This window comes from Synchiropus splendidus, chromosome 17, assembly GCF_027744825.2.
Source record: "Synchiropus splendidus isolate RoL2022-P1 chromosome 17, RoL_Sspl_1.0, whole genome shotgun sequence".
NCBI classification, from domain to species: Eukaryota; Metazoa; Chordata; class Actinopteri; order Syngnathiformes; family Callionymidae; genus Synchiropus; species Synchiropus splendidus.
The window spans coordinates 17,544,766-17,571,813 of NC_071350.1; the positions used below are offsets into that span (position 1 = coordinate 17,544,766).

The 27,048-nt window shown below is 44.2% G+C and overlaps 3 protein-coding genes across 4 annotated transcripts; 2 read left to right on the plus strand and 1 right to left on the minus strand.

The window, feature by feature from the left end:
- The first annotated feature begins 687 nt into the window (after positions 1-687).
- si:ch211-284e13.4 (insulin receptor substrate 1-B) lies at positions 688-14,841 on the plus strand. The gene is made up of 3 exons (XM_053847846.1): positions 688-1,334; positions 3,026-6,085; positions 10,791-14,841. The coding sequence occupies exons 1-3, from the start codon at positions 986-988 to the stop codon at positions 10,796-10,798; spliced, it is 3,417 nt and encodes a 1,138-aa protein (XP_053703821.1). The 5' UTR covers positions 688-985; the 3' UTR covers positions 10,799-14,841.
- A 1,152-nt stretch (positions 14,842-15,993) lies between these two features.
- On the plus strand, positions 15,994-20,108 carry slc25a15b (solute carrier family 25 member 15b). 2 transcript variants are annotated; one of them, XM_053847592.1, is made up of 7 exons: positions 15,994-16,237; positions 16,936-17,016; positions 17,560-17,818; positions 18,007-18,144; positions 19,097-19,272; positions 19,332-19,490; positions 19,603-20,108. In XM_053847592.1, the coding sequence occupies exons 2-7, from the start codon at positions 16,962-16,964 to the stop codon at positions 19,722-19,724; spliced, it is 909 nt and encodes a 302-aa protein (XP_053703567.1). In that variant the 5' UTR covers positions 15,994-16,237; positions 16,936-16,961; the 3' UTR covers positions 19,725-20,108. The 2 variants fall into 2 exon arrangements, with proteins under 2 accessions (XP_053703567.1, XP_053703569.1); XM_053847594.1 differs by having other exon boundaries at positions 16,023-16,065.
- A 349-nt stretch (positions 20,109-20,457) lies between these two features.
- Positions 20,458-25,119, minus strand: tm4sf21a (transmembrane 4 L six family member 21a). Its single transcript, XM_053847291.1, has 4 exons — positions 24,856-25,119; positions 24,716-24,781; positions 21,494-21,627; positions 20,458-21,424 (listed from the first exon to the last, which is right to left on the minus strand). The coding sequence occupies exons 1-4, from the start codon at positions 25,030-25,032 to the stop codon at positions 21,229-21,231; spliced, it is 573 nt and encodes a 190-aa protein (XP_053703266.1). The 5' UTR covers positions 25,033-25,119; the 3' UTR covers positions 20,458-21,228.
- Between the last annotated feature and the right edge of the window lie 1,929 nt (positions 25,120-27,048).

The following is a 27,048-nucleotide window of genomic DNA, read 5'->3' on the forward strand; positions in this document are numbered from 1 at the left end:
ACTTGAAAATTCAACAAGATAACGTGACAATCTCTGCACCACTGCAGAACATTGGGACAACAGATCTACCCGGATACAGTTGTTGACCTGAAGCCCCCCTCTTTGTTCACTCTAATTGGATCAAACTCCTCTCATAAATAATGAAATAAAGACGCCAGAGGTGTCGGATTGCACCAATCGGCAGAGAAGAACTTGTCTTCTCGCCGAACACGGTGTTCTTCTCTGCTGTTTATCTGACTGGCACCGGCTCGGAGGTGCCAGCGAGATGAAGCGCTGTGAAGCAGGCGAGAGAAGACCGGAAACACGGGGACGGCGTCCTTCAAAATAGAACGTGCTTCCACAACAACCTGCCCTGTTAGCACTGCGGGTGACTTAGCAAACATTATTATTTAAATTATTACAGCCACTTAGGAGATTTAGTTTTCGATTTGGTAGAAGTCATTAACAAAACGTGAGAATTTACTAGCTGCGACATAGTTTTTGGAGGCGATACAGAGTAGGTGCTTTCACAACTAACACGACCTCAGCGAGGTAAATAAATAGCCGCTTTGTTGAATACCATTATCGGTACTGATCACTAGAACGAGCTCTCTAGTTTGAGAAGATGCCGTTTAGTTTCGCAGTTTTGTTTTGAAAGATGCTCACCGGATGCTGTGCGCTGACTCGAAAGGCTTGACAGGTGTCGGGACAGACAGGTGGAGGAGACGTCCTGAAGCTCCGGGTCTGCACCGTGTTTGGACTCGAGGCAGGACTGGACCGAACCGGGACCGGACCGCCGGTCCAGCCAGCTGGGTCGGGGACCCTTTGCTGGATTCTCCCGGAGCCGATCCAGAAGATGGTGCGGCTCTCCTGCCCACCCTGAACCCTCATGCTGCTGGACTCCTCCGTGCGGGTTCTGGGAGCTGGATGATGGACTAGAGAGGCGCGCGCGTGGATCCGCTTTCACCCCCGAGGTCGCTGCTTGCTAACACACCCGGCTTTGGTCATGGAGAACCCGCCGGCCGAGGCGCAGAGCTACGAAGACGTGCAGAAGAGCGGTTACCTCCGCAAACATAAATCAATGCACCGGCGCTTCTTCGTGCTGAGGGCGGCCTCGGAGCACGGACCTGCCCGCCTCGAGTACTACGAGAACGAGAAGAAATTTCGCAGCAAGTCGCCGGTTCCCAAGAAGGTTCTGAGCCTGGACTCGTGCTTCAACATCAACAAGCGGGCGGACTCCAAGAACAAGCACATGATCGTGCTGTACACCCGCAGCGAGAGCTTCGCCATCGCCGCAGACAGCGAGGGCGTCCAGAACGAGTGGTACCAGGCGATGCTGGATCTCCAGAGCAACTGTAAGACACGCTCCGTGCATCGGGCCTTCTCCGTGGCGCGGGCTGTTTTCCCTCCACATCAATATGCACCGGCGAATCTTCCAATTCTCTCTGCGTTTTTATTTCAGAATGTGAGGTGAAAAACGAGTGACGCGAGTTTTACCCGGAGACAAGCGGCTGATCAGCAGGGGTGGGATTGTGCTGCAATCTCCGTTAAACACCAATAAAGCTCGGGATTATTGAAGACAATGGTGCACGCGGGTGGATGCGTTTAGATTGGGGCGACAGTGGAAAGCATCGGCGTCTGGCGACGGCGTGTTTTGGTGTGGTGCAGTGGCATATAGCAACCGTGCGCGGGATGCATCATATATGAGCAGCCTATCGCGCTGCTGCTGCTGTGTTTTTGTTTTTCTCCTCTAACCTACATTCGTGCACCGCGATACTCGAGGCGGCATCGCGAGTGCGCCCTCACTGGAGGGAGAGCGCGCTTCTGTGGGCGATCCTCGTGTTTACGTCGATGCGGGAGGACACCGACGTCCACGCAGACTGATGGATGGACGCGTCTCGTGTCGCTAATGTGGCAGGATCGACTCTCATTAGAGGCACATTAGAGTGCACCGCCCTGTTAGCGCTGTCCGCCTGATGCTTACCTCAAGCGCTCGCCAGGCGTGTTCCGTTATTTCCGCTAGAAATACGTCCGACGGCGTAGTTATAATCTGCTGGAAAATTATAACCACCTGCTTATGATTGAGCTGTGTGGCGCAGTGGTCAGTAGCTGGCTACCAATGAATGCAAGCACGGAACATGCTAAACACAGGCTCTTAAGATTTCAGATTCCATTTCCGACAATTTCCTGTTCAACAACAAGATTTTTTATGTGCTAGGTCTTGGAAAATAAATTAATACTCACCTCAACTTTGGAGCTTGTTACTACGTTGGAGGGGGGCTTCCCAGAAACGTTCCGCTGCACTGCTATTTCCAAGAAAAATGAAAACTTTCTTGGATCTCTTTCCCTGTTTTGGAACACAGTTTAACCCAAATATCAGCCCCCGTGAGCCAGTGAAATCTCCTATGTCATTCACTGAAAACAAAATCCACAATATATCGAGGACGTGGATACAGTGGTGGAATAAGAACGCTAAAATGTTATTACTAAATACTAGAAGTTTCGCTTGGACTTCAGGACTAGTTAAAAACTGCAACTCAAATGTTACTTAAGTATTCTCAAACTTCCAAAACAGAACGTGTAATTTACTATAGTTTGCATTTTGCAAGCTCATCTTTGTCGGCACCAAAGAAGCGAGCACTGCATCTGCAATGAAAAGATGTCGGATGCGGGTTGACGTGTTTGAATGCCTTTTCTCCCAAAGATTATCGAAATGCTGTCGAGAAATGTAGCCCTCAAATAATTTAGTAAAGTTCAGTATCAGGTGCATGCACATTGTTTCTCTTCAGCAACGTAAATGTGAGATTGGACTAAGATGGACATTTCAGTGTCCAAGGGAAAGTCTAAAGTACAATTATTCAGCTGGTCACAATGTTAAAATGTATATGTATTTTATATCATTTGTATTAGTTATAATATTAAAAAATATATATCTTTATTAGTGCTCATACTGGTATTTGTGGTCTTCTGCTGTTACTCCATAGAGACTTGTTTTTTTAAATGATGATCTTGAAATCTGATTCTTTATTTTCTGTGTGGTCCACAGGTCGAACCCCGGAGGATTATGGCAGCAGTGGAGAGTGTAGCTCTCCATCGCCGATACCAACGTTCAAGGAAGTGTGGCAGGTCAAAGTTTGGCCAAAAGGTCTTGGACATGCCAGGAACTTAGTAGGCATCTACCGACTGTGCCTCACTGACAAGACTGTCAACTTCCTGAAGCTGAATTCCGATGTGTCCTCTGTGGTACTGCAGCTGATGAACGTTCGCAGGTGTGGCCATTCGGAGAATTTCTTCTTCATCGAGGTGGGACGTTCAGCAATTACAGGCCCGGGAGAGTTCTGGATGCAAGTGGACGACTCTGTGGTGGCTCAGAACATGCACGAGACCCTGCTGGAGGCTATGAAGGCCCTGAGCGAGGAGTTCCGCCAGCGCAGTAAGTCTCAGTCTGTCGGAACATCATGTGGAGGTGGCACAGTCTCGAACCCCATCAGCGTCCCAAGCCGTCGTCACCATCCAAATCTGCCTCCGAGCCAGGTGGGATTCTCTAGACGTGCTCGGACTGAGACACCAGGAACAGGGGGCAGCAGTACCAGCACTTCACCGACCTCGCGCCACGGATTCCCAAGGGCGCGAACTGCCAGCATAGGAGCAAGGTCTGAGGAAAGCAGCACAAGTGCCAGAGGAACATGGGCCAGCTCCAGCCCAAGTCTTAATGGTTCCTGCTCAACTACACCAACGTTACGGCCAAAGCCCACAAGGGCCCCAACACCTGCCAAGATAACGCTCAGCCTTGCGCGATATACACCCAACCCTGCACCTTCCCCTGCACCAAGCCTCTCCTCTAGCTCTGGTCATGGATCAGAGTGCGGCCTAGTGGGGGCAGCAGTAGGTGGCATGACCATTTGCTCCTACCCCCGAGTGTCGCAAAGAGTATCTGTCTCTGGTTCACCAAGTGACTACGGTTCCTCAGATGAATATGGCTCTAGTCCTGGTGAACACTCCTTGCTTGCGCCCAGTACATCTGGACATCATGTACACGGTGAAGGTTCCTCCAGCTATATAGTCATGGGACATCGTGAAGGACTGCTCAGTTCCCACCATCGTTCCAAAGGACGACGAATTCTCCGACGCTCATCCAGTCGGGAATCTGAAGTTGAACGCAGACTGTTAAGTAAGAGGGCATCCCTGCCGTTGGCTGACCATGAACGACTGACCCCACATCGAAAAGATGAAGATGATGAGGATGATGAAGAATACGCCATCATGACGCAAAGTGCGAACCGAGAGAGAGGTGATTCACATCATGGCCTCGGGGGCGCAGTAGGGGGTAGTAGAAAGAGAGCTGATAAAACCAGGAGGGGAGTGGGCGCAGGCTCCACTGTGGACAGTGGTTACATGTCCATGCTCCCTGGAGTGACATCTCCGCCTGATTCGCTCTCTCTCTCCATGTCTGGCGCTGCAGCCAAAGCTGAGGCAGATGATGAGTACATGGCCATGACCCCCAACAACAGCGTGTCCCCTCCTCGCCACATACGGCAGCCCAGCTCTGAAGGTTACATGGTTATGTCCCCCAACAGTAGCAGCTCCACGGACTTGCAAGGGATCGGTATTTGGGACAGCAGGGTGGGGATGGAGAGCCGAGCTGCCACCGACTACATGAACATCTCGCCTGTGAGCAGCCGCTCGGCTTGCAGCACGCCACCGTCCCACCCCGAACAGCACCAACTGCAACCAAAAATGTTCAATTCCTACTTCTCCCTCCCTCGGGCGTATCAGCACACACTCTACACTCGCTTTGAGGAGGATTTAAACAAAGGCGAGGGAAAAAAGGACATCGGTGGTGGAGCTGGAAGGGGAGGGGCAGCAGGGTACACCAAAAGGAATAAAATAGCGATGGGCCCGACAGGGGGCTGCCAACTCTCCATGTCTTCCTCTTCTTTCTCCTCCAGCTCAGCCAGCAGTGAGAGTCTGGAGGACAAATCACTGTCAGCGGGTAGAGGGTTAAGTTTATTACGATCTGGCGTGCAGAGTGCAGGAGCTTGCACAAAAGACGGCCGCCATCAGAAACGAGGATCAAGTTCAAAAAGTCCGAAACAGCAGAGGAAGGGCCGACCCCTCAGCATATCGTCAGACATCACGAAAGCCAACACCCTCCCCAGGGCAAAGGAAAATCTCCATCCATTAGCACCGCAGAATGTTGGCGATTATGTCAGTATTGTTTACATGGAAGACAAGTACGATGATGATCGAGATGTGGAGAATGAACGTGGTCGAGCTGTGCTTCACGGCACAATCCGTCCTTTGAACCAGCAACTCCTCAGCTCTGGTAATCCTAACAACCTCCCCAGGAGCTTGTCCGCACCTTTATCTGGCTCCACTGAGTATGTCAGCATGGATTTAGGGAAGCCATCAACACCGCTCACTCCGGTCCGGTCCACATTCAACAACCCGCAAGTTCCTCCGGCTGTTGCTCCCAGGACCCGGCACGACCGTGATAAAGCCTCTCCACTAGCGGCAGAGGGAAGTACCGGATACAGATCCAAAAAGATGGCTTCGGTGGCGACGGATAATGTTGCATCATTTACAGAGACTAAAAGCTCAGAATCCAATATTTCAGCAAGACCTGCCATCCACGCTGTTCCACCTGAGACTGGGTTGAGTTTTTCCCCAGCCAAGTCCTTCCAGTCTCCCGAAAGGGTGAGCAGACTCGTACGAGCAGACCAGCAGGGGCGGCGGAGCCACCGTTCAGAGACTTTCAGTTCACCTTGCCACGCACCATCCTCCACCTTGCACTATCCAGAGGGAAGCCAGCCAGCGAGCCATCGCCACGGTCTGGATTGCTCCTTGTGGGAGAGCGGGCAGGCGACGAGTCTGTCTGCCACACCTCCTCCGCAAGCCTCAACCTCATCAGCTGAACAAGGCCTTAACTATATTGACCTGGACCTGGTGGTGAAGGAGGGCTCTCATGCTGGAGTGGAGCATGCCTCCGCCACCTACAACGATGGAGGGAACGCTGCGGGTTCCGGCATCAACACGTACGCCAGTATTGATTTCTACAAGTCAGAAGAACTCAGAGCACACCAGATCAGTCGGAAGGATGGTCAAGGTAAGCATGGCGACAGCAAATACCTGAGTGAGTAAACATAAAACTGAACACAAAATGTAAACGTGGCAAGATTAGGAAGTCAACAGCGGTTCGATCCAAACTGCATCAGCCTCCTGAGTTCACTCTTTACCTCTTGTGTTTTTGGTTTATTTACCCGCACTGCTAATTTCATTTCAAAGTTTTCAGAAACACTTTATTAATTCTCTGTGTGCAACAACAACATATAATATTAAAATTTAAAATATAAAACAGCAAACTACTCAACAAAATAGAACAGACAGTGCAGAAGAGTATGGCAGCTGGCTGTATACAATGTGCAAAAATATAGCAACAAAAATAAAGCAGCTGGTTGGACGAAACTGTTTCTCCCTTGACTCAGGAGGAGCTTGCTATTTTAGCCGTGTTAGCATGTCAGATCGCTCTGGCAAAGAAAAGAAAAAACAATTAGAATTATAGCATCGGCGTGCTAGTTTGTCTCCTAGTTCTGTGGGAAAGTTTGTGTAAACACAGCTAGCGCTCACACAGGATGATTCTCGGATGTCCACTTGCACCATTAGCGAGATTTAGCATTCATTGGCCGATATTTGCAATGAACAATATTTGTATATCAGTTTGATTGTGGCTGTCGAAAATATTAATCGGCATTTTGTGGTGATGCCGTGATGCTGATGTCAGCAGAAGAATTACGCCCCCTTTTGTTCCAGCTTTTGTTTGAACTCTGCAGAGCGACGCGCCTTCATTTGTTCCTCTGGATTTACCTTGAATGCCCCCTTTCCGAATGAACCCAGCTCATTTCCATGCATCTGGAATTTGATTCACCTCAGGCCGGCAGGCAGGGAAGAAAGCGTGTGCTGATCAGCTGTGTTAAAATCAAAAGCAGGGAAGTGTTACCTGCAGTTTGATGTGTGTTCAACAAAGTGAAAGGTCGATGTCCTACCAGCAAGAGTGAGCTGGAAGCTTTATAGGAGAGCAACAGAGGCTGAAGGCTCCGAGGCTGGGGCGACTAGAACGGACAAGATCAGTGCATCAGATCAAGTTTGGAGAGGAACACCTCCACCCCCTGAACTGCCCGTAACATCTAGTTTATTTAACTCAATTCTACCATGAATATATCCTACTTCAACACCTGCATTATAAGCTGGGGATACCAGTGGGAAGCGTCACTATTAAGGCAGCATAGCTCCAAAAATTCAGATTTAAAATAGAGAAAAATCGACACAATATCTAGCAGGTGGTCATAATGTTAGAGCCTCACCGCCACTGCTGGATGGATATCTCCATATTGAAAACGAGGCTATTCAGATTGAAGCTGTGAGTCACTTCCCGTGTCTGGTGTGTAGATTGGTGTGGAGCTGCTGTGCAGCGCCGTGTTGCCAGACGTGTCTGTAGAGTCTCTTACTGCCACGAGTGGGTGTTCAGAGAGCGGAGCCAATTGATTCGTCTGCTCGTAACAAGGCTTCTCCGCACAAATGGAGGTGGAGGCGAGCCACCAGGTGTCTCTCCTCATGTGTGGGTGAACTCACCGGGCATCCCCCCCGACCCCACCCCTCCTCCACTGCAGGATGGGGTCCACCAGGACACACAGTGGACTATAGCTAGGGAGACCTAGAGTTAAAAGAGTTTCCATGGCAACCAGGCCCAGGTACTCCAGATACGTAGGGGGTTTTACAATTAAAATTCTGATTTGGATTAATATCCTCTGAAGGCTTGGAGGAAACCGGAGTTGGATTTGAACTGGGCCTGCAACGATTAGTTGATGTCATCGATTACGTCGACAACAAAATTTTGTTGACATCAAAATCTATGCGTTGATGTGTTGTGTTGCTGTTGGTATAAACACACATTGGGCTTCAAGAAGTGATTGTTATTGAGAGGCAGTGATAAATGATCATATTCTCTGGAATCATTAAGACATGTCAATTTCTGTTCCTTCAATTGGTTCCTGACTGAGGTCCGACTCCAACTCGCTGCCGTCGCTGCGTGCCCCAGGCTCCGCGTCACCACCTCCGACTGACCGCCTCAGTTCGAGCGGCGACGGGTCGTAGTGTTCAAAAGTGAGGCTTCGTTTTGTTTGTGAAGAAAACGCGTCTTAAGGATGAGCAAACCCCTTCTACACCATGGTAGAATGATGAAAGAGTGTTCCGTGGTCCGTTTGTTTTGTGACACCCACGAGCTAACAGCTAATATGTCGGTTAGCACGGAGCTAACTTGTTGTCAGTTGTAGATGTAGTGAAGTGTCCTCAGTGTCTCTCCTCTTAATAATAATAACCAGAACTGAACTAGTCACTAGCTACACTGAGCACATCGTTTTAGATTTCATATGAGATACATATATGAATATTGATGATTTTTAATTCTTCTTAAGGACCACTAAAGACCTCAGTTTAAAAGAACTGGAGCTCTCTGTCAACTGTTTCATGTGTCATTATTTTAATATACTTGTTTAATAATGTATGGTGTCGGAGTATCACAGTGAGATGATTTAAGCAACTTTAGGTTAAACAGAAATTCAAAATAGGTCCAAACAAAGGTCATCACGATTAGTCGATGATCTGAAAAATAATAAATAGATTAGGCGACGAGGAAAATAATCGTTCATAATCGTGCCAGCCACTTTGTGCAGGGAGGCAGGGGAAGGGAAGGGCTGAGAAGCAAAGCTGCTGTAGTGGTTTGACGGAGCGAGTGGTCAGGCGCAGTGAAGGTGGCTCTCAGTTATCGTCCTCCGCTGACGGACGAACGGTTTGCAGTGGCCGGAGGAGGTCATTTAGTCCGAGTTATTGCAGGTTTAAAGACTGAAGCGCTGACCAGGCGGCGAGAGCTTGATCCAGTCGGCCGTCCAGCAGCTCAGAATTCCTGGGAATGTGGCAACAGTTTGTCAGGTGATATTGACGTTTGCAACACAGAGAGTCTGCGATAATCAGCCGCCCAAGATAAGTCGCATCATGTGGTGCTCACCGCTGACAGCAATAACTTAGGCTGAGGCCGAGGTCATTTGGAGTAAATGCAATCCGGTCCGACGTCGAAGCCGTGCGACAGGGTTTCACAGCTGCAGACGAATCATTCAAAGTTGAAGGGAAATCATTGGAGCTGCTGCGCGCTGGAGTTGTTTTAGATCTGGAGGTGTCAAGCCTGGAATGAACCAGATGATGGAAGACTGTGTGAGACTGGTGTGGGCTTGTAGGCTAATGTGTGGAGACAAGCCACGGCCTGTGTGGAGCCACAGGACGGGAGCTAGGACGCGATTCATGAATTCATCTGAAGGAGTCAAATCTGTTTAATAACAAGTCAGTCTCTTTAGAAACTTTAGAAAGCTTTATCATTTCCTGACATCTAATTTTCTATCAAACCAGATTAGCTTAATGTAGCTTTCTTTTCTGTACCAATGAACAATATATGCTAATATAGCTCGTATATTAGCTCATGGTCGACAGCGTTACAGTTAGCAGTTTCCAAATCAGCCTAAACTTAATCACTAATTATTCTTTTGCCACTTTGACCATTTTAACTATTCAAACGGATTCAGTGGTGAGAACATTCCAGAAGACACGTGACATTGCTAGCAAGTCACATCAAGTCGTATTGACAGCAGAGATAGCTTAGCATTGACATGCTACCTCTATGACTGCGAAGCTGAAGTGAACTGAAACGTTTCACATGTTGGAAGTCATTCTAACATCTCCTGCGACCGTGTCTTCCTCTGCGCGTCCGTGAATGAAAACTCTCAATGACTTTCTTGTGCGTCATTGTTTATTCTGATTGAAAATCTCAAGGAAACGTCCTTCGACATTCTTTCACTCCATTCCTGTTCATTGCATTCAGTCCTCCTGAGGAGTCTTGAAATAGATGGTCGTGACCTTGGTGATAGCTAAAGTATGTTTCGCTGTCGAACTCTATTGATTCGAGCAGTTCAACTGAAATGTGATTCATATAGAAAGAAATCATCTGCTTCCATTAACCGGTGAACACTCTGGAATAGTGAGCCGCAACATTACGACTACCTGTTTAGTAGTATGAATAAAAGTATTTGCATCATGTCGTCTGACAAAGCTAATGCTAACTAGCTAATTCTGTCAATTCTGCTTTCTGGCTATGCTTTCATTTGACCCTCTGGGGGCGCCAAAGTTGATATATTGCATTGAGTTGTATTGTAATTGAATTTAAGCTGCACAAAGGAGGATGTTTTTGATAGGTCGGATAGGGCGCTACAGCCTAGACAGGAAAGCTTCTAAAGTCTGTGGTCAAACCCAACTTGAGCTAGCAAACCCGTCCAAAGTTGCGTGGAAAGCTAAAACCACTCAAAAATAGATCCATATTTAAGATTTTAAAGATATTGAATATGGAGGTGTGAAGCTACACATATGTCAGACAGTAACACAGCAGTGGTTGGACAAAGCTCTTGGTCCATGTGTTCGCTTTTTAACTCAGGAGGAGCTTGCTATTTTAGAGTGCGAGTGTGTCTTCTTGTTCTGCAGGAATATTTGTGTAAACAGAGCGAGCTCTCGCACAAGTTGATATATTCTAGCACGTCCACTTGCGCCATTAGTGAGATTTAGCATTGAGTGGCAGCAAAACAAAATGAGTCTTACTAAAACAATGTACTGTAGTATAGCTTTTACAGTACCACTCTGATGGATGATTTACTAGTTGAGCTCATATTTTCTCTATCTAAACTAAAAAAACATTTTTTTAAATTTCTCTCCGTCAGATTGTTGATCTCCATCCAGCAGCGCACGACTGTAGAATCACGACTCAACCACCCGAACAAAAGAGACCTGCGGGGTTGGAACGCTGGAGTGCAGCAAACTCATCCACTCACCGTCGACCAAACGCGTGCCAAACACACAGACACACAAACAGGGTAAGGAAAAGGTGTAAAATGACGTTGACGTACAACTTCATGGACAATTCTGTCACGACTCATCGGACTTTCAGGGAATCACTTGACGATTCAATGGTGCAACATATTTTTACGATTCAAACAGAACGCTTCAAAAGGAAATTGTCGCTTTGATGGAGAAGAAGACTTTCTCACCAAATATGATTTATTTTTAACACTTGCCAAAAAATCTATTTATATTTTTTACTGCTTTTCTAGCACAGCTGTGAATACATTACAAGTAATTAAAAAAAAAAATACACAATTTACTGAGGGAGTGACGTCCTGACAATAAAATTGAATAAAACATGTCCAAAAAGGACAGATATATAAATATCCAACAGCGTTTCATATCTGTCATTCAAACATGTTTTTTATATTTATAATGACAAAAAGCAAATTATTATCATCTGACCTCTTGAAAAATATATGAAATTCATATTTGTTATTTATAAAAAATGTGAAGAACAATGGGAACCAAGTTAGAAATTATTTAATACATTTTACTGCTATTATAATAAATAGAGAGCATTCACCAGAATAAAATATCAATATAAAGTCAACTTTTACAAACTATTACAATTTCATTTCTTAAGAAATCTAAAAAGTAATAAAATATTATGAAAAATGTCTGTATTTAGCTACATAACACAAAAGTGAGACCATTTATTACAAAAATGAGATGTATTAAAAAGTGACTATTATCAATAAAAATACAGGTTATTTTAAAAGCGTGAGACGAAAAATATATACAAAACAAGATGCAACAAATAACTAAAGGAATATCTAAACACTCTCAGGATCTGAAATACACACTTTGAGCATCTTATTTTATCAAATTGCTTGTATATAAAATATAAAATACTTTCATGTGGCAAACAGAAAATCTGTAAAAAGTCCTGATAGATTTTTTGGCAACTGTTGGTTTGATATGATGCCTGTATATTACGTTATGGTATATACTAAAGTATTCATGCAGAGCAGCATTAACTAGAGTACCTTCTCCACTCTTTGAAACCTTCTGCCACATTTTTGATATAAAAGGACACAATGGTATCTAAGATAAACAGTATGCATATGATATTTAATAGTACAAAGCCTAGATATCTATATACTCTTTTATAAAGTGCCTCTTTTTTGATTGTAGCTGTTTTTACAGGTCATTTCAAAAGGGTTGTGAATATAAAACTCTCTAAATTGTGAATATTGTTGAGCAGAGCAGAAGATGCTGAATCGCTGTCATCAAACTGCCTTATCGTATTTGTGAAAAAAAACAACAACAAAACAACAAGAAAAAAAAACATGAGGGATTTTATTTTCAAGGTGCCTGTGATTATTTTGGATTTTTAGCTCCGACAAGTGCAGATTCCAGCAGAAAAAGGGCCTTTTTTTAAGATTCTCCATCTCATTGTGCGGTGCATGAGCGCCCCGTTTTAAAATTTGTCTACCAACTTCATCAGCGCTCACGTTTGTTCAGATATTAGAATGCTGAGTATCACTGAAGGGGATGGGGATCGAACCAGTGACCTTGTGACTGCAACTCAGAAGGTATCCTAAATGGGTGGGGGCCTTGGGCAGACCCAAGAGACGACGTCTCCAAAGCAGGAAGTCTGGGGCTCTTTGATCCAGCTGCTGCCCCCGCGACCAGCCACAAGCAAATCATCAATATTGTCAAGAGCATGATTCATTTTTGTTTTCCCCTTCGGTGCGTGCAGCGTAGCATCATTAGCACAATTAGCATCACAGACGCTTCACCAGTCTGTAATTTAAAAATAAAAACATCAAAGTACATTTTGTTTTTGTTTGTGGAGCTATTTTCATTAGCCTAGCGCCTTGTTTAGCTTCCTGTCAAGGTTACTGGCTTGATCCCAGGCTTTTCAAGTGACTGCTAAAGTGTCCTTGTGCATGACACTAACCCCTTAACCAGATCGGCAGCTCTAGTGACGAGGCCTGTACAGTAAAAAGTTGCTGGTTCAATCCCAGACACGTCCACCAGTGAGCATTACTTTCTCCTGCAGCCTTAAACCTGTGAAATACTTGTAATTTAAAAGAAAAAAAACTAAAACTTTAGTTCATGAATCTTTGCTCTTCCACATCAGCATCAAATGTCCAGTACCTGCTCTGAGATATATTTGGTTCCTGCACCCGGAAATCATGCATTTGTGCCAAGAAAGATGTGAATAGTTCTTTTCTCTTTCACTCTTTTGTGTTGTTTGTTCTCACAACCCACTCAGAACTTTCTTCCATGTACATTCTGCTGCCAAAAACTCCGCCACACTAAGATCGGTGGTGCGCTCCAGAATTTTCCACCGGAGCTTCACTGGGCCCACAGTGTGAAATGAAAATGTGTTTTTATTTACTCCGGTAATGTGAAGGTTGTTTACTGTTCGTATCAGGAGCCGCGGAAGGTTTCGACTGTACAGCGTGTGAACAGGGTAAGAAGGAAGGAGACTTCCGTTTTCCCACTTTTAGACGACTTTAACTCAAACAGTGTAGATATTTACGATTTCTTGTGTCTAAATTTGAAGCAGATTGGTTGTTTTGTAACAAAACTTTAATTTTAATGGTCCCACATTATGCTTTTCACCTGTCATTTCTTAACACCATTGGGAAATAAAGCACAGAATTGCGAGACCGAGTGGATTTTCAAAATGGCTGCCGTATGTTTACTTGACTCCATGAAGAGGGCCAATGAATTCCATGGATTTTTCAGGCTTCATTCTAGTCTGACCTCTTTTTCAGGTTACATCATGAATAATAATAGACAAATTAGCTGAACTAGTTCCTCCGCTAGCTTGTTGACTAGTGTGTCACGTACACAAGAGTTGGAAAAATGATCTTTTTCAAGATGAAATCCCACGCGATCAAACATATTGAAACAAAGTGTAGACATTGAAGTGAACTGATAACACATAGCGCATCATGGAGGTGGACTTGAATGTGACGGATTCTGCGTGTTTTTCAAGGAGAAATCCCAAAAGAAACTTCCTAATGACTGAAGTCTGTTGCTCGCGGAGCTCAAGTCGTCTCCTATGAAGAAACGCAGTATCTAGTAGTACCAGTTCAGTAAACGACAAAACGTTCCTCCTCTGATTCATTGTTTTTCTCTGTCGCGTTTTATTGGCTGCGTTCTGTACCGTGTTTTTTGGGTGTGGGGTGGGAGGTGCTTGCTCCACCACTGTGTCAAAATATCCTGGCGGAAACCCTGGATCTTCTTTGCTTAACTCTAGTTCCCTTGTTCAAGTTCTGGAACCAATAGCCGACGAAATCAAAAAACAACCTGAGGTTTTAGTCTGGTCCGAATGCATCGTGTCGGTAATCCTACCCCCACTTTTATACCCAATTCTGTGCTTGTTAACCATGGTTAACCAGATTCTGACTGGGAAACTAAACATTCACGGCATAATAAAGGACCTTAAATCACTGAGAGCTACAACCCTAAAAAATATTGGCTTGAATCAAACACAAAAAGACAATAACAAAACAATCAAATTCAGTCGTTTAAACTGATGATTTCGGATTATGAACCCTGATTTAAATAACCAAATGTGAGGATGAGCCCATCGTTATTGGCTTACATTTCACTGCCAGTCGCATTTATTGTGGAATTTCCGTGTGAATCGCTTTATTCCATGAGAGATTAGCAGAGATTTTCTGTGGCTCGTGATCTTCAATCCAAGAACACAGTTGGAGGTGAGACCCGTCGGTACAGTATCGATCGCTAATCACTTTGTTTTATCACCGCGACAATGTTCTAACTGTGGGAAACGCTACTGTTTGTACAATCAGGACGTTTGAATTTAAAAGAGCGTTGTATGTATTTTGCAGCTACTTTGATAACGGTGTAAAAAGGATGTAAAGTTTACTGTGTACAGAGGGGCCGGGGCGGGCGGGCGGGCGTTCGGGCGGGGGGTTCGCTCCATGGCAAATGGTTTAAAACAGAATATTGATTCTTGTCTGTGATGTAGACAATGTCAATGTTTTTTAATATAAATGAATATATATCTATAAAAGACATACAAAACTGAACCCTGTGTGTGTGTGTGTTTTGTTCTTTCTCTGTTTGACCTCCCTAACTTTGTACAGTGTAGTTTTCATTTGGTTTCTCTTCTGCAGTTTGTAGTCAACTTCAAGAGAGCTTCTTCTCGACTTTTTAAGAGAGCACCGCCCGCAGGCCTGGCATGGGTACTGCAACACGCATCGTTATGTTTTAATGTGGATGATGATTCCTATCTATCTATCATCTGTGAATATATATATAAAAAAAGAAATGACAATAAATTTCCCTTTGGATTAGATTTGTTTGATTTAGCTGCACATGCAGATAAAAGTATAGTAGCAGTAAGAAAATGTGTCAGAAAAGATGTCAAAGCTAATTCCTGTCATCATTCTGAGACAGTACCTTGAGATAGTAAATCCGTGTTTTCTTGGTCTAGACGGTTATAATCCTTACCAGGTCTGAGTTTTTAGGGATCAGCTTAGTGGTGCCAGGATCCATGTATTTAATCCTAAACTCTAGTTCCTCTGACAGTTGAAATTTAAGTCAGATGTGAATCAATATTGCAACAATCATTGTCCATTTTTAACCATAAATCCATGTCCCCAACTGTGCGACTACTAAAGGTCATAGCACTTTTTTTAAGTGTCTTGCTATAAATTCTCAAAAACGGCGGATTCATTTTGGGTATGAGTTAGGCACCAGAGGGAGGCGCTGTTACTATAAAACCTGTTTTTTTGTGTGTAACCGGAGAACAAGATGCAAGACCGGAAGCTGTGACGTCAGCTCGCCCATCAAAGATCTTCTCTGTGGATGTCCACGCTCTTCTGGAAAATATCTAATATAGATATTCGTCTTAGCAGAAATTGTACTTTTTTTTTAATGAAAATGACAGTTATTTGTAACTATGCTATAGGAACTCGATGTATATTAATAAAAACTGCAGCCATTAAGATGTAATCTGTGACATGGTTTAGTTGCTATAGAAACGGTCGTGGTACTCGCTGCAGAGTGAGATCTCTGGTGATACTTGTAGTTCCAATTGATATCGTGAATTCCAGAAATTTCTGTGAGGACAACATCGCTTGGAACCGATCCATCCATCGAGTGAGTTCCCGGCGGCTGGATGTCGCAAATGAGATAAATGTGGCGATAAACCCGGCTGAGTGAATTTAGTATGCGGCCATCGTTGTTAGCTGCAGTTAGCACGCAGCCGGTTAGCAGGACGTCAGCAGCAGCAGCAGCTACACGTTGATGCTTCAAGTGAAGGTCCAACAAGGTACACCACTTTTTCACTGCGAAAAAAGACAACATGTTGCACCTTTGTCTTTAATATATGTGTACTGTTTAAAAAACGTATTGCAGACTCGCTCTTGTTTCATACTTTTAGAAAACTTTTCTGCGCCCTTGAGTGTAGCAGTCTTTTGATATTTGTCTTTTCAAAGTAATATAATCGAGAAACACTTCTTAAAAGAATGCACTTTAGATGGTTAAATCTGAGCCTTGAAATAAGGAGAATTATCTGCTGTATTACTCACTAGAAAACACTGAATGAACCTATCGTTTAATCCATTCAAACTTCGACGTTAGTTTGCTTTTTAACACCTCGCAGTCGTGTTTTGTTAATTTCCTCTTGACATTTTGAGGCTTTACATGAGTTAAAAAAATCAAAACTTTTCAAGTTATTTTCCTTAATCTAAACAATTATTAAAATTAATGATTGAATGAATGAAAAGTGAATATAATGTATAATGTATAATTCAAACGTAACACGCTGAAAACATTTGCGACAGCATGAATGTTGTAACACTTACAGTAGAAACAAAAAGCGTTAGGGGTCAAAGAGTAGAACAGGTTTTATTGTCGTGACCTTTATTACTCAGCTGTTGCTGCCTGTCAGATATCCTGCCTCATAAGTTGCATTCACTGTCTATTCAAAGACAAAAAAAAAAGATGTTTTTTGTGCCTATTTTCCAGGTAGTTAAACCACAATTTTGGGTGTCATGGCTCCTCACCCAGCGGTCCAAGCTTTCATCGACCTGTCGTCAGGAGCAATAGGTAATTTAGACGTGGATCGACACTGTTATCTGTTCAGGAGGCATTACTCAGCGATTCTGTGTGCTCCTCTGTCTGCATCAGTTCCACTCAAACAAGCTCATCTGACCTCCAGCTGCAGTCATGTTTCCTCACCTCGAATGTTTGAACATGCAAGAGACGATTGATGACGTGACAAAAATGTTTTTTTGCGGCCAAACCCCCTTTTCATTTCTGTACTTGTGAGTTAACATTGTACTCTTTCTGGCAGCAGTGAGCTTCTCCAATATATTGAGCTGAAAGTTTTATTTTTTTTAGGTTGAAAACTAATGTGTGTTGGTGGTAAATGTTTGATAGAAACAGAGCCCATGATGCAAGTGGTTCTGAGATAGTTTTGATGACTCGCCTCTTTTTCCGCCTCATTTGCCTTTGTGTCCACATCATTCTGCTGCGTGCAGCCGTGTGTGCTGAGCTCTGATCTTATCTCCCAACCCACAAACAAGCCTCCATCCTTCCATCCAGCCAGCCGGCGTGTGTGGTCTGATGTTGTTCTCTGTCTCGTCTCAGGCGGTGCGGCTTGTGTGTTCAGCGGTCAGCCGCTGGACACGGCCAAGGTCAAGATGCAGACTTTTCCAAAGATGTACCGAGGCTTCGTCCACTGCATCACCTCCACCTACAGACAGGTGGGGCTGCGGGGACTCTACCAGGGGACCACACCAGCGCTGATGGCCAACATAGCCGAGAACTCTGTGCTCTTCATGAGCTACGGCTTCTGCCAGCAGGTCATCCGCTTGATGGCCGGACTCCAGAGTGACGCGGTGCTCAGGTGGGGGAGGAGTTCGGAGGCAAATCCTCTTGCAGCCAGTTTTTTTTTGGGTCAACTTTTCAACTTCTTCAGCTGCTTGTCTATAGGTTAAACCGACATATATGTTTCTATTTGGGGCAGATGCCATGTTTTTGGTTAAATATGAATCTGTATTTGTGATTGGTGGCTTGGTTTTTTTTTTTGTTCAGTGACATGCACAAAGCGTGCGCCGGCTCTGTGGCTTCAATCTTCTCCTCACTGGTCCTCTGTCCAACCGAGCTGGTCAAGTGTCGGCTGCAGGCCATGTATGAGATGGAGGCGTCCGGCAAGATTGAGGCGCGACAGAAGTAAGAGTCAATGGAATGAGAAGTGACTCTCGATCAGACGGGCTCGATCACGAATGAAGTATGAGCGCACAAAAATGGATGTCTGCGACTCCTGATGTCCTGACTAGAACATTTAGCCGTGTAGAACCTCATTGCGAACTGTGACTGCTGTGAGGGGCTGTCAAGCCAGACGGAAAGAGGAAAACTATAACTTAAAATTTGTGTTTAAAATATCACAAAGCAAGAAGGAAATAAGAAAAGTGTAATTTTGCTTACATTGCCTTCTTAAAAAATGTTATTTGATTTTTTTTTTCATATACATTTGAGTTAAAGGTTCTTAATATAAATCAATGACAGTGGATCTTTTAAAGTTGTGAAAATCTTGGTAATGCAACCTGTAACAGTGATTAAAAAGGTGCTTTATTGTAAGGTATTCAATATATTTTAATTATTTTTGTGGGACATATAGTCCAATTTAGTTTGAATTTAAATGTAATCATTAATAGCAAGGGGATGGAAATAGATGCATAAATTAAGGGTGAAAGGAACACAATAAAAAATTAGTTACAGAAATCAAAATATACTAAGTGATTGGAAATGTACAATATTTTTTGTCCCTTTCCAAGATAAAGGATCCCTAAGCTGAAAAATTGTAGTTTCTTTGTCTCCCCGCACAGCAGTGACCCGGGGGTTGCAACTTCTTCTGAGACGTTAGGTGTTTGTGTTTAATTTACCAAATATATAACGGGATTTGGGAGAGAAAGGCTGACGCTGAGGTCTGTCAGACGCCATTACTCCATTTGACCACTAGATGGGTCCCTGACGTTACAAACGACAGTGGATGTGAACACTGCGTGGAAATTAGGGGGTTAAAAAGGCTCATAAGTTCAAACTGCTCATTAATGTGTCTTCCACAGCCAGACTGGGGTCCTCTTCGTTTTTTTTTTAACATTGACTCTCTCTGCTTCCACAGCTCCGTGTGGTCTGTGGTCAAGTCCATCATGAGGAACGAGGGTCCGCAGGGCTTCTTCCAGGGTCTGACCACCACCATCGCCAGAGAGGTCCCCGGTTACTTCTGCTTCTTCGGTGCCTATGAGCTGAGTCGCACAACCTTCGCCGAGTACATGAAGTGCAGCAAGGACGACATCGGTAACGTGCTTTCGCCGTCTGGTTCTGGACGCCAGTTCTAACCCTCCAGGATGTTGCAGGCGTGGCTCCCATCGTCTTCAGCGGCGGCTTCGGCGGGGCTTGTCTCTGGCTGGTGGTCTACCCCATGGACTGTGTCAAATCCCGAATCCAGGTCATGTCCATGACTGGACGCCAGAGTGGCTTTTTCAAAACCTTCATGACCATCGCACGCACTGAAGGTAAATGGAACTTCAGTGAAAAGCTGTCTTCCGTTATTGGTCTCTCCATGCCGGTGCAGAAACAAAACCCGGTCTGTGAGGTCACCAGGCTGCTTGTTTTTGTCCTGCGCAGGCGTCCGAGCGCTCTACTCGGGCCTCACCCCCACCATGGTCCGCACGTTCCCTGCCAACGGAGCACTCTTCCTGGGCTACGAGGCCAGCCGCAAGCTCATGATGAAGCAGTGGGAGAGTTGAAGGTAGCAGCATCTCAGCACTGGGAGGTACAATGTACTGAGGGTTTCACATTTTTTTAACTTGAAACTATTTTATTGTGAAGAGGAAAGTATTTTAAGCGTGTTATATTTTCTGCCTACCTCAAGATAAACACTCCAGCAGGGAGCCAAGCTTCTGCTAAAATAGCTTTGCAGTCTTCTTTCCCTCTTCCTTCACCTGTCCTCACTCCTTATGTGCAGGGTCACTCTGCAGTTTTCAGACACCAGTGTTTTGCCTTGTTTCTCCTCTAATGTGCCAACCATCTGTTTTCGTGCTGCAAAACACCAACTCCTTTTACACTCCTTTTTAATATGAAAAAAAAAAATCATTTTAGAAGGCTGTAAATATGAAATGTCGCGACCATGATGTGCGTTGTACAAACATTAAATGTGTCGTTGAAAAAGGTCACTGTGTTTTTTGTTTTTCATGTTAAGGTGGTGTGTTTATTGAACAGCAACGATTTAATATTTGGATTAAATTCTGTTTTACACCTAGGAAAAAGAAAGCTTTGAGAATTAATTAAATGTTCAGTACTCTCTTTTGGACAGTTTTCATATATAAAAAAATACCATAATTATTAAAATAATCATAATACACATTTAATTATTTGTGACATGCTTTTATTATAATAAATAAATAACAAAAATATATAAATATATAAACTTGTGGACGATATATGACGCAGTGAAAGGGTTAGTGACCATTCAATATATAATGTAGAAGCCTTTTTGTTTTACATAAATAGAATAGAGCGTCGTTATTCTTCCCAAAATTTGAAAATTATTTAATGATATAAAAGAACGAGTTGTCTCTGGATGTATTCGTTATTTAGATTATATCATGTTTATAATTGTAACAAAGCGCATCAATATTCCACTTCAATTTATGATATTATTGGGATCAATAGTGTCTCCGAAAGCACCATATTTTGCCTCTAAAATGTTAAAATTCAATCATTGGAAATTTATTTTTGTTTACTTTAGATGCATGGAATTTTTGTGCAACACATTAGAATATATAGCTATTTTAAGTGAATATACTGTTTTGCAAGTACTTCACTGATTCAAATGTGCTTTTAAAAAAAGTAATATCAGCACTTCTTATATGAATGGCAGGATTTGAGTTTTACAGTTTTGGCTTTGGCAAAAAAAAAAAAAGAAAATATCCAATTTTTCAATAACTATTTCTCAAAATTGCCCTTTTTTGTTCCAGCAGTGACGTCCAGGTGCGACACACTAAAGGACTTTATTGTCGTTCAAACAATATAAAACAGTCCGCAGTTAACAGCGATTTAATGCGTCAGCTTTTACATCATACGTGTTCTCGATAACAGATGAGCTTTAGGCGGTGAAAGTGAGCGGCTGTAGAGGTGTGAGCGTTTATGCTGAAGCGGGTGCCCACTACCAGCTTGTCCGACAGGGGGCGACTGTTCGACCTGGAGGTAAGACTGAAATGTCGGACGTGATTTCCCGTCTTGGCCTGAAGCTCAGATGACTCCTTTCTTGCTGCAGGTTCCGCACAAGCAGCCGAAGAGGCCGTTGATCATCTGGACGGCGCAGAGGATGAGCTGCAGGCAGCTGGTGGCGACCAGCGTGGCGAACAGACCGATGTGGAAGCTGACGATGTTCTTGGGTTCGGTGCACACCACCCACTTGTCGTCATCGGTCAGGTACTTGGCGTCTCTGCAGACACCCAGCGTCACGTCAGAACCTGATGGCGTCATCACACAACTCACTTGGGTTCGGTCTCACTTGTCTTTGAAGGGTGTGTTCCAGATGAAAAAAGCCTTGCAGAGGGGCCCGTTTTGAAGAGCCACGGCTGCCACAGCCAGACTGTAGAGGGCGCCCACGACCCCAACAGCGGCAAACAGGATGGACAGGAACATCTGAGAGAGACAAGAGCACCGGTTCTGGTCAGTTGAAATTGATTTCTATCCTCAAAACACAGCAATCGAAAGCCTATTAATGCAGCCATTTATGAGAAAACTTTATGGGAAAACACATTTTGTGGGCAGAAAGCTTTGGCTGAACAATTTTCTGCTGTTATGTGGCTTTCACTGTCTGCTTCGCTGTGAGGCATGAAGGAGTTATTATAAAAGCACTCAGAGAGCGCCAACCTTCTGACAGGGATTAAAAATGTATATTCTATTTTTCTGTGTGTATTTCTTTGCAATTGTTTTTGAAAAATCTAACTTCAGTCACATCATTTTCCTCTGCTATCAACATAGTTTTAATTCACATTAAGAATTCTATATTAACTCTGTTGTTTCTCATCCAGATATTTTATTATTATTATATTATCTGACATTTCTAAATATTTAATTGTCAGGAACGTTTGTGCCTTTACCCTGAGGACCACTAATTGTTCGATTGTAATGAGGCTCGGCAGCCATTTTTTAAAAATGGCTTTCATCTTTCAATCATGAAACGCAGAATTTCATACCATGTTGTTAAGGTAGTGGCCTTGACCGAAGCTGCTCCCCTCATTCATGGCTTTCTGTTGTTCAGATTAAACATCTTCGGCACCACTTTTGATAGCGGCACAAAGCTACCACATATACTCTGGCACTTCTCACTCGCCGTCTCAAACAGCCACTGTTTAACCCCAAAATCCGATCGTTCTTGGCCTTAGCTTCCTGTTCATCCGTTTCAAACTGTGTTTAAAGGCAGACAGGGAATAGCCACCTAGCTGCTCGACTTTGTGGCACCACCTTCTCCACCAAGAGCTGATGTGAGGCTGATGCTATTTCACTTTATCGTTGCACTTCTAGAAACATGTTTCCTGGATCTAGCGAATCATAGTATCATGGCTCTACCGCCACAAAAATGGGCCAGAACTTTGCATCTCACTTTTGTTGTTTGTGTTTCCAAGTGGACCAGAGAAGGGTCCGTGATGATGATGGCATAAAAACAAATATAGTGATGAGCATGTGCGCAGTGAGAAGCAGGAGGAGTTTCACTGGATTTATTAGTTTCCTCCTGTGCTTCTGAAAGAACCATCATTCAGTAAGAAGTTCCGTCTTGTTCTGATGTGGTGAGCAGGTCAGTAGCTCCAGTGTTTACCGTGCTCCCTGAGGCTGGATCAATGAGCCGTCTGTGAGTCTAAGGAGGAACCAGCGCTCACTCATTTGCCAGCATTCTTTTGCTCTCGCCACTCGGTGACGGCATGTGATGTCAGCAGGTCACCTGCGTCTGATGCTTGTTGGAACGTGAGCCTTTCTGTTGACGCGTCGTAAAAACAAAGACAGGAACCTGACGCGGACAGACATGGCGTTCTCTAGGCCGCATGACGAACGATGAGTTCATGACTTCATTCAACAAGCATGGCACCACAGATGCCTGCATAATTCAATTACACCGAGGGAATATTGAATTTTCAGAGACGCGGCACTAAGTATTTGAATTCATACAACAGAATGTCAAAAACATTGCCTAATAAAGTTTCTAACTATAAAATGAATGCAATGATGAGGGGAGTCGCTAAATGATTAATACGAAAATAAACAAGGGAAAATAAAATGGAAATCTATTTAATCGTAAACATTTATTTTTCCCTAGTTTTTCCTCAATTTCTCTCCAGTCTTTCCACAATAGTTTATTAATTCATATGGCAAATCACTTAAAGTCAACAGAAATTATTGACTTCAATAAAGCAAAAATTCTTGTCAACATTAAATATGTAAGAAATAATAAATCTAAATTTAATATGCATGAAAAGTCTCAAAACTCTGGCTTTAATAAATATATGATGATTAAAATAAAATTCAGAAGTAAAAAAAAAATTAAACTAAAATTTATGATGACTGCACTATTTGTTATCGTGTTATTTCAATGTTTTTATTCTTAAAATATTTGACTCACACTGTTCATGGTTAAGTGCTGGACATGTACAGTTCCTTATGTGGAATACAATGGGATCAAAAATGTCATTTTAAAAAGCCTGATTTAATTCCCAAACTCGACCTCAGAAAGGAGATTGTTGTGTCTGTTATATGTTATTGACTCAACCTCCTGGATTAATGAGGACTCGGTGTCAACTTAACAAAACTGTCTGTCGATGCAGTCGTTCTGATCCCAGAGCATCAAATCCAAACGTTATTATTGATAAATTTCCCACAGCACTCAGTGCAGGGGAAGATGAACAGCAAATGGCTTTGATAGGAAACAGAGGTGCGTTCATTTCCTGGCAGCCGCCTCGCCCGGCTGACTCATCTCATCCACACTGAGCTGGAGAGAAGGTGGTGCTCAGCGACCGCAGCTGACAAATGTTTTTTTGTTTGTTTTTTTAAACAGATTATGATTTATATGAACAACAGCAACAACATGCATTTTTGGGGGGAATTTCAAAATTGCAAATCTCAATCTCAATTAATCGCACTTTAGTGGTATAAGAATATTTGCCACAAGAAGCCACATTTTTCAATTTGAATGAATTTGGTATATATATGCATATATATACTCAAATGACCAAATTAATTGGGCAGAATGGAAAGGATTCAGATTTACATTCAGATTAACTCCAAACAAGAGAAGCACTCTGAAGCCGCAGACCTCCACCAAGCAGCTCATTTACTACTACATTTATTTTGCCTCTGAATTAGATTTCTAGCATTTCAACTGTCGTGGCTGTCATGTCCCTGCTCACTCTACCCAGGGTGAAGTCTGTCCCCGACCTCATGTTCCCTGGACTTCACTGCCATTGAAACCCATTCCTCACAGTTCCAGTTGTTTTGCCAACAAGGCGGTAAAACAATGTCAATCCCTCAACCAGTAATGAAGCCGTGCCGAACGTTTGAACGTGGTTCAAGGGCTTTGCTCTTGCCTGCCCCCCGGAGGCTGTGAGGGATAGACTCTACTATTGATCTTCAAATGGCAGGTTAATCGCGAACCGCCATTAAAATCAATCATTAACCAGGAGGTTAAGTTTCAGGAACGTTACACGAGGAGTGTGTGGTTGCTGTGGGTCTGACTCACCCCGCAGCGGTTTCCGCAGCAGCCCTGAGAGCCCGTCAAGTGAATGTGCAGCGCTGGGATCAGCACCTGGAGTCAGAGAGGGGTCCAGGTCAGAGGGGCGCTCCGATGCGGCCGAGGTGTGGCGTGGTAGGGGCACTCACCATGATCCCCCCGCCGACCAGCCCCCCCATGTACTTCACCTCCTCGGTGATGTGCCCATCCTGCGCGTACTTGATCTCGCCGTTGGGGAAGAACAGCACGATGTTGCAGATGATGGAAATGACGGCCAGAGGGTAGAGTGTCACCGCGACGCACCGGGAGCACTTTCCTGTACACATGCTGTCCCGACGCTGTGATTCCTCTTTCTGGTTTCTCTGCTCCTCGGTGGAGCTTCCTCTTCAAGTCAGAGAGAAAGAGCAGGCGGGACGAGCTCGCTCAGTGTGGGTGTGTGCGGGGGAGGTGGGAGGGCGGCTGTGTGACTCTCTTATCAGGGATGGGCAACTTTTTTTTTATTTATAACTTTTTCTAACCGGATGCTCTGGAGTTTATCAGCCTCACAGAAACTGACTAACTCCTGAGTCGATTATGTTGTTTGCTGTTGGGCGGTTGCCATGGAAACAGGAGTGAACGTGGTGAAGGGAGTTTCCATAGTTCAAGTCTGCTGCCCCGGACCCAGGTGATAAGGATAATGCGCACTTCTCTGTAGCACTCCCTAGTGTTTGAGGCTCAGTGCTCGTCTAGTAATGCCTGTCGCACCTCCTTTTGTTTGGGAGGATTGGTGTTGAAGTGACGATTGAACAGGCAAGAAAAGAAGAAGTTTAGGGAGCACTTCCTGTTTTAACCATCCAAAAATGTTGGTCATGTGACCTGACAGTCTTGCCTTTGTGTGCGTCTGTGCATTTACACTTTATTCTAGTAGTGCAAAAAAGTATGCTCCGTGAGGTCACATTGAGGTCACACTGAGAAGCCCTGGTGTAGCTGGAGGAGTTGACTCTTGATGGTCAGCCTAAAACCTTCTGGACTCCAGAGGTGGCCGAGGGTCAATGAAGACGTTCTGTCTGCTGGAGCTAGCTATACAAACACCCTGCTAGCTCTTCCTCTCACACCCTCTCTTCTCTATCCCAACTGTACCTGCATGTTTTCTGCTTCCAAAACGAATCGCACCCCTGGATAACCGCAGAAGCCGGTCACTCCCCTAATGTTTACATTCACTACGTGTGCATGTCAACTTCTGCCGGTGGGCCAGTCCAGCCTTCTGTGAGGGATATTGACAGTCATAACGCTAAGTTTCGCTGACCCTTCTGACTGGCCATCTGGTTTGGGTCATGTGACCACCATGCTCTGGAGTGAACCATCTTGAATGTCCTCCATGCAAAACCTAGTTTACTCAACACAGTGGATCTGTCATTAGAAAAGTGTGGGCGCTATCACAACATGCTCATTTGTCCTGACTTGTTCCTTAGACACAAAGGTTCAGTTGAAGTTCCCACACCCAACCGTCCCTTTGTGGGTGTCGAGTGTTGCTCAATGGCACTATAATCACACTAGTTTGCTGCAGATGACCAGACAGGCCTCCACCAAAAGCTGGGAATTCTATTCTTGGTGTCTGACTGGTGTGAACAGAACCACAATGGAGCTTTAATCCTCACTAACTTATACTTAATGCAGTGGGTTTTATGCCTCTGTCTGAATCACTGAGGAGAACCAGAAGTGAAATCATCTGCAAATGTTTCATCTGAAACAACGTGCTTTTCTTTTCATCTCTTTTTCTATTCTGGCTTATTGTTCAGTTATTTTACGCGGGTAAATCTCTAAATGAAGGTGAAAGGGAGAGAGTCAAGCGGAGTTAAAGCCGGTTTACGGCTGGGCGCGGTAGCATCATTTAAGAATGAGAGGCATGTCGGGCGACTGGACTTTCCTCGCGCTATAAAGTGTTGTTACAAGCTACCGACCAAAACAGTGCTTTACAACCCCAAACGCTTGATGTCCCAACCCAGCCGACGGAAGCAAAGGCTGGGAAACATGGAGGATATTTTTGAGTCACACTGTAAAGGAACATGTTTATTCTGTTTAGGATCAAATTCGAAAGCTTGAATTTGAATTTATACTACACCGCGCATAATTCACTATGACTGGCTCAAGTGTCTCAGAGGTGGGCTAGCTGGTTAGCATTAGCATGGTTCTTCCGTAAAAAGTAAAACATGAAAGGCATAAAATGAAACACAAAATGGCTGGCAGCAATAAAAAAAAGAGATCTGTAGCCATAATGAATGAATGAGCTGTGACAAATAGATGCATTTCTTCTGTCTTGAATGCTTTTTTTGTCTTGCTGTGTCAGCCCCACCTTCCGTTGT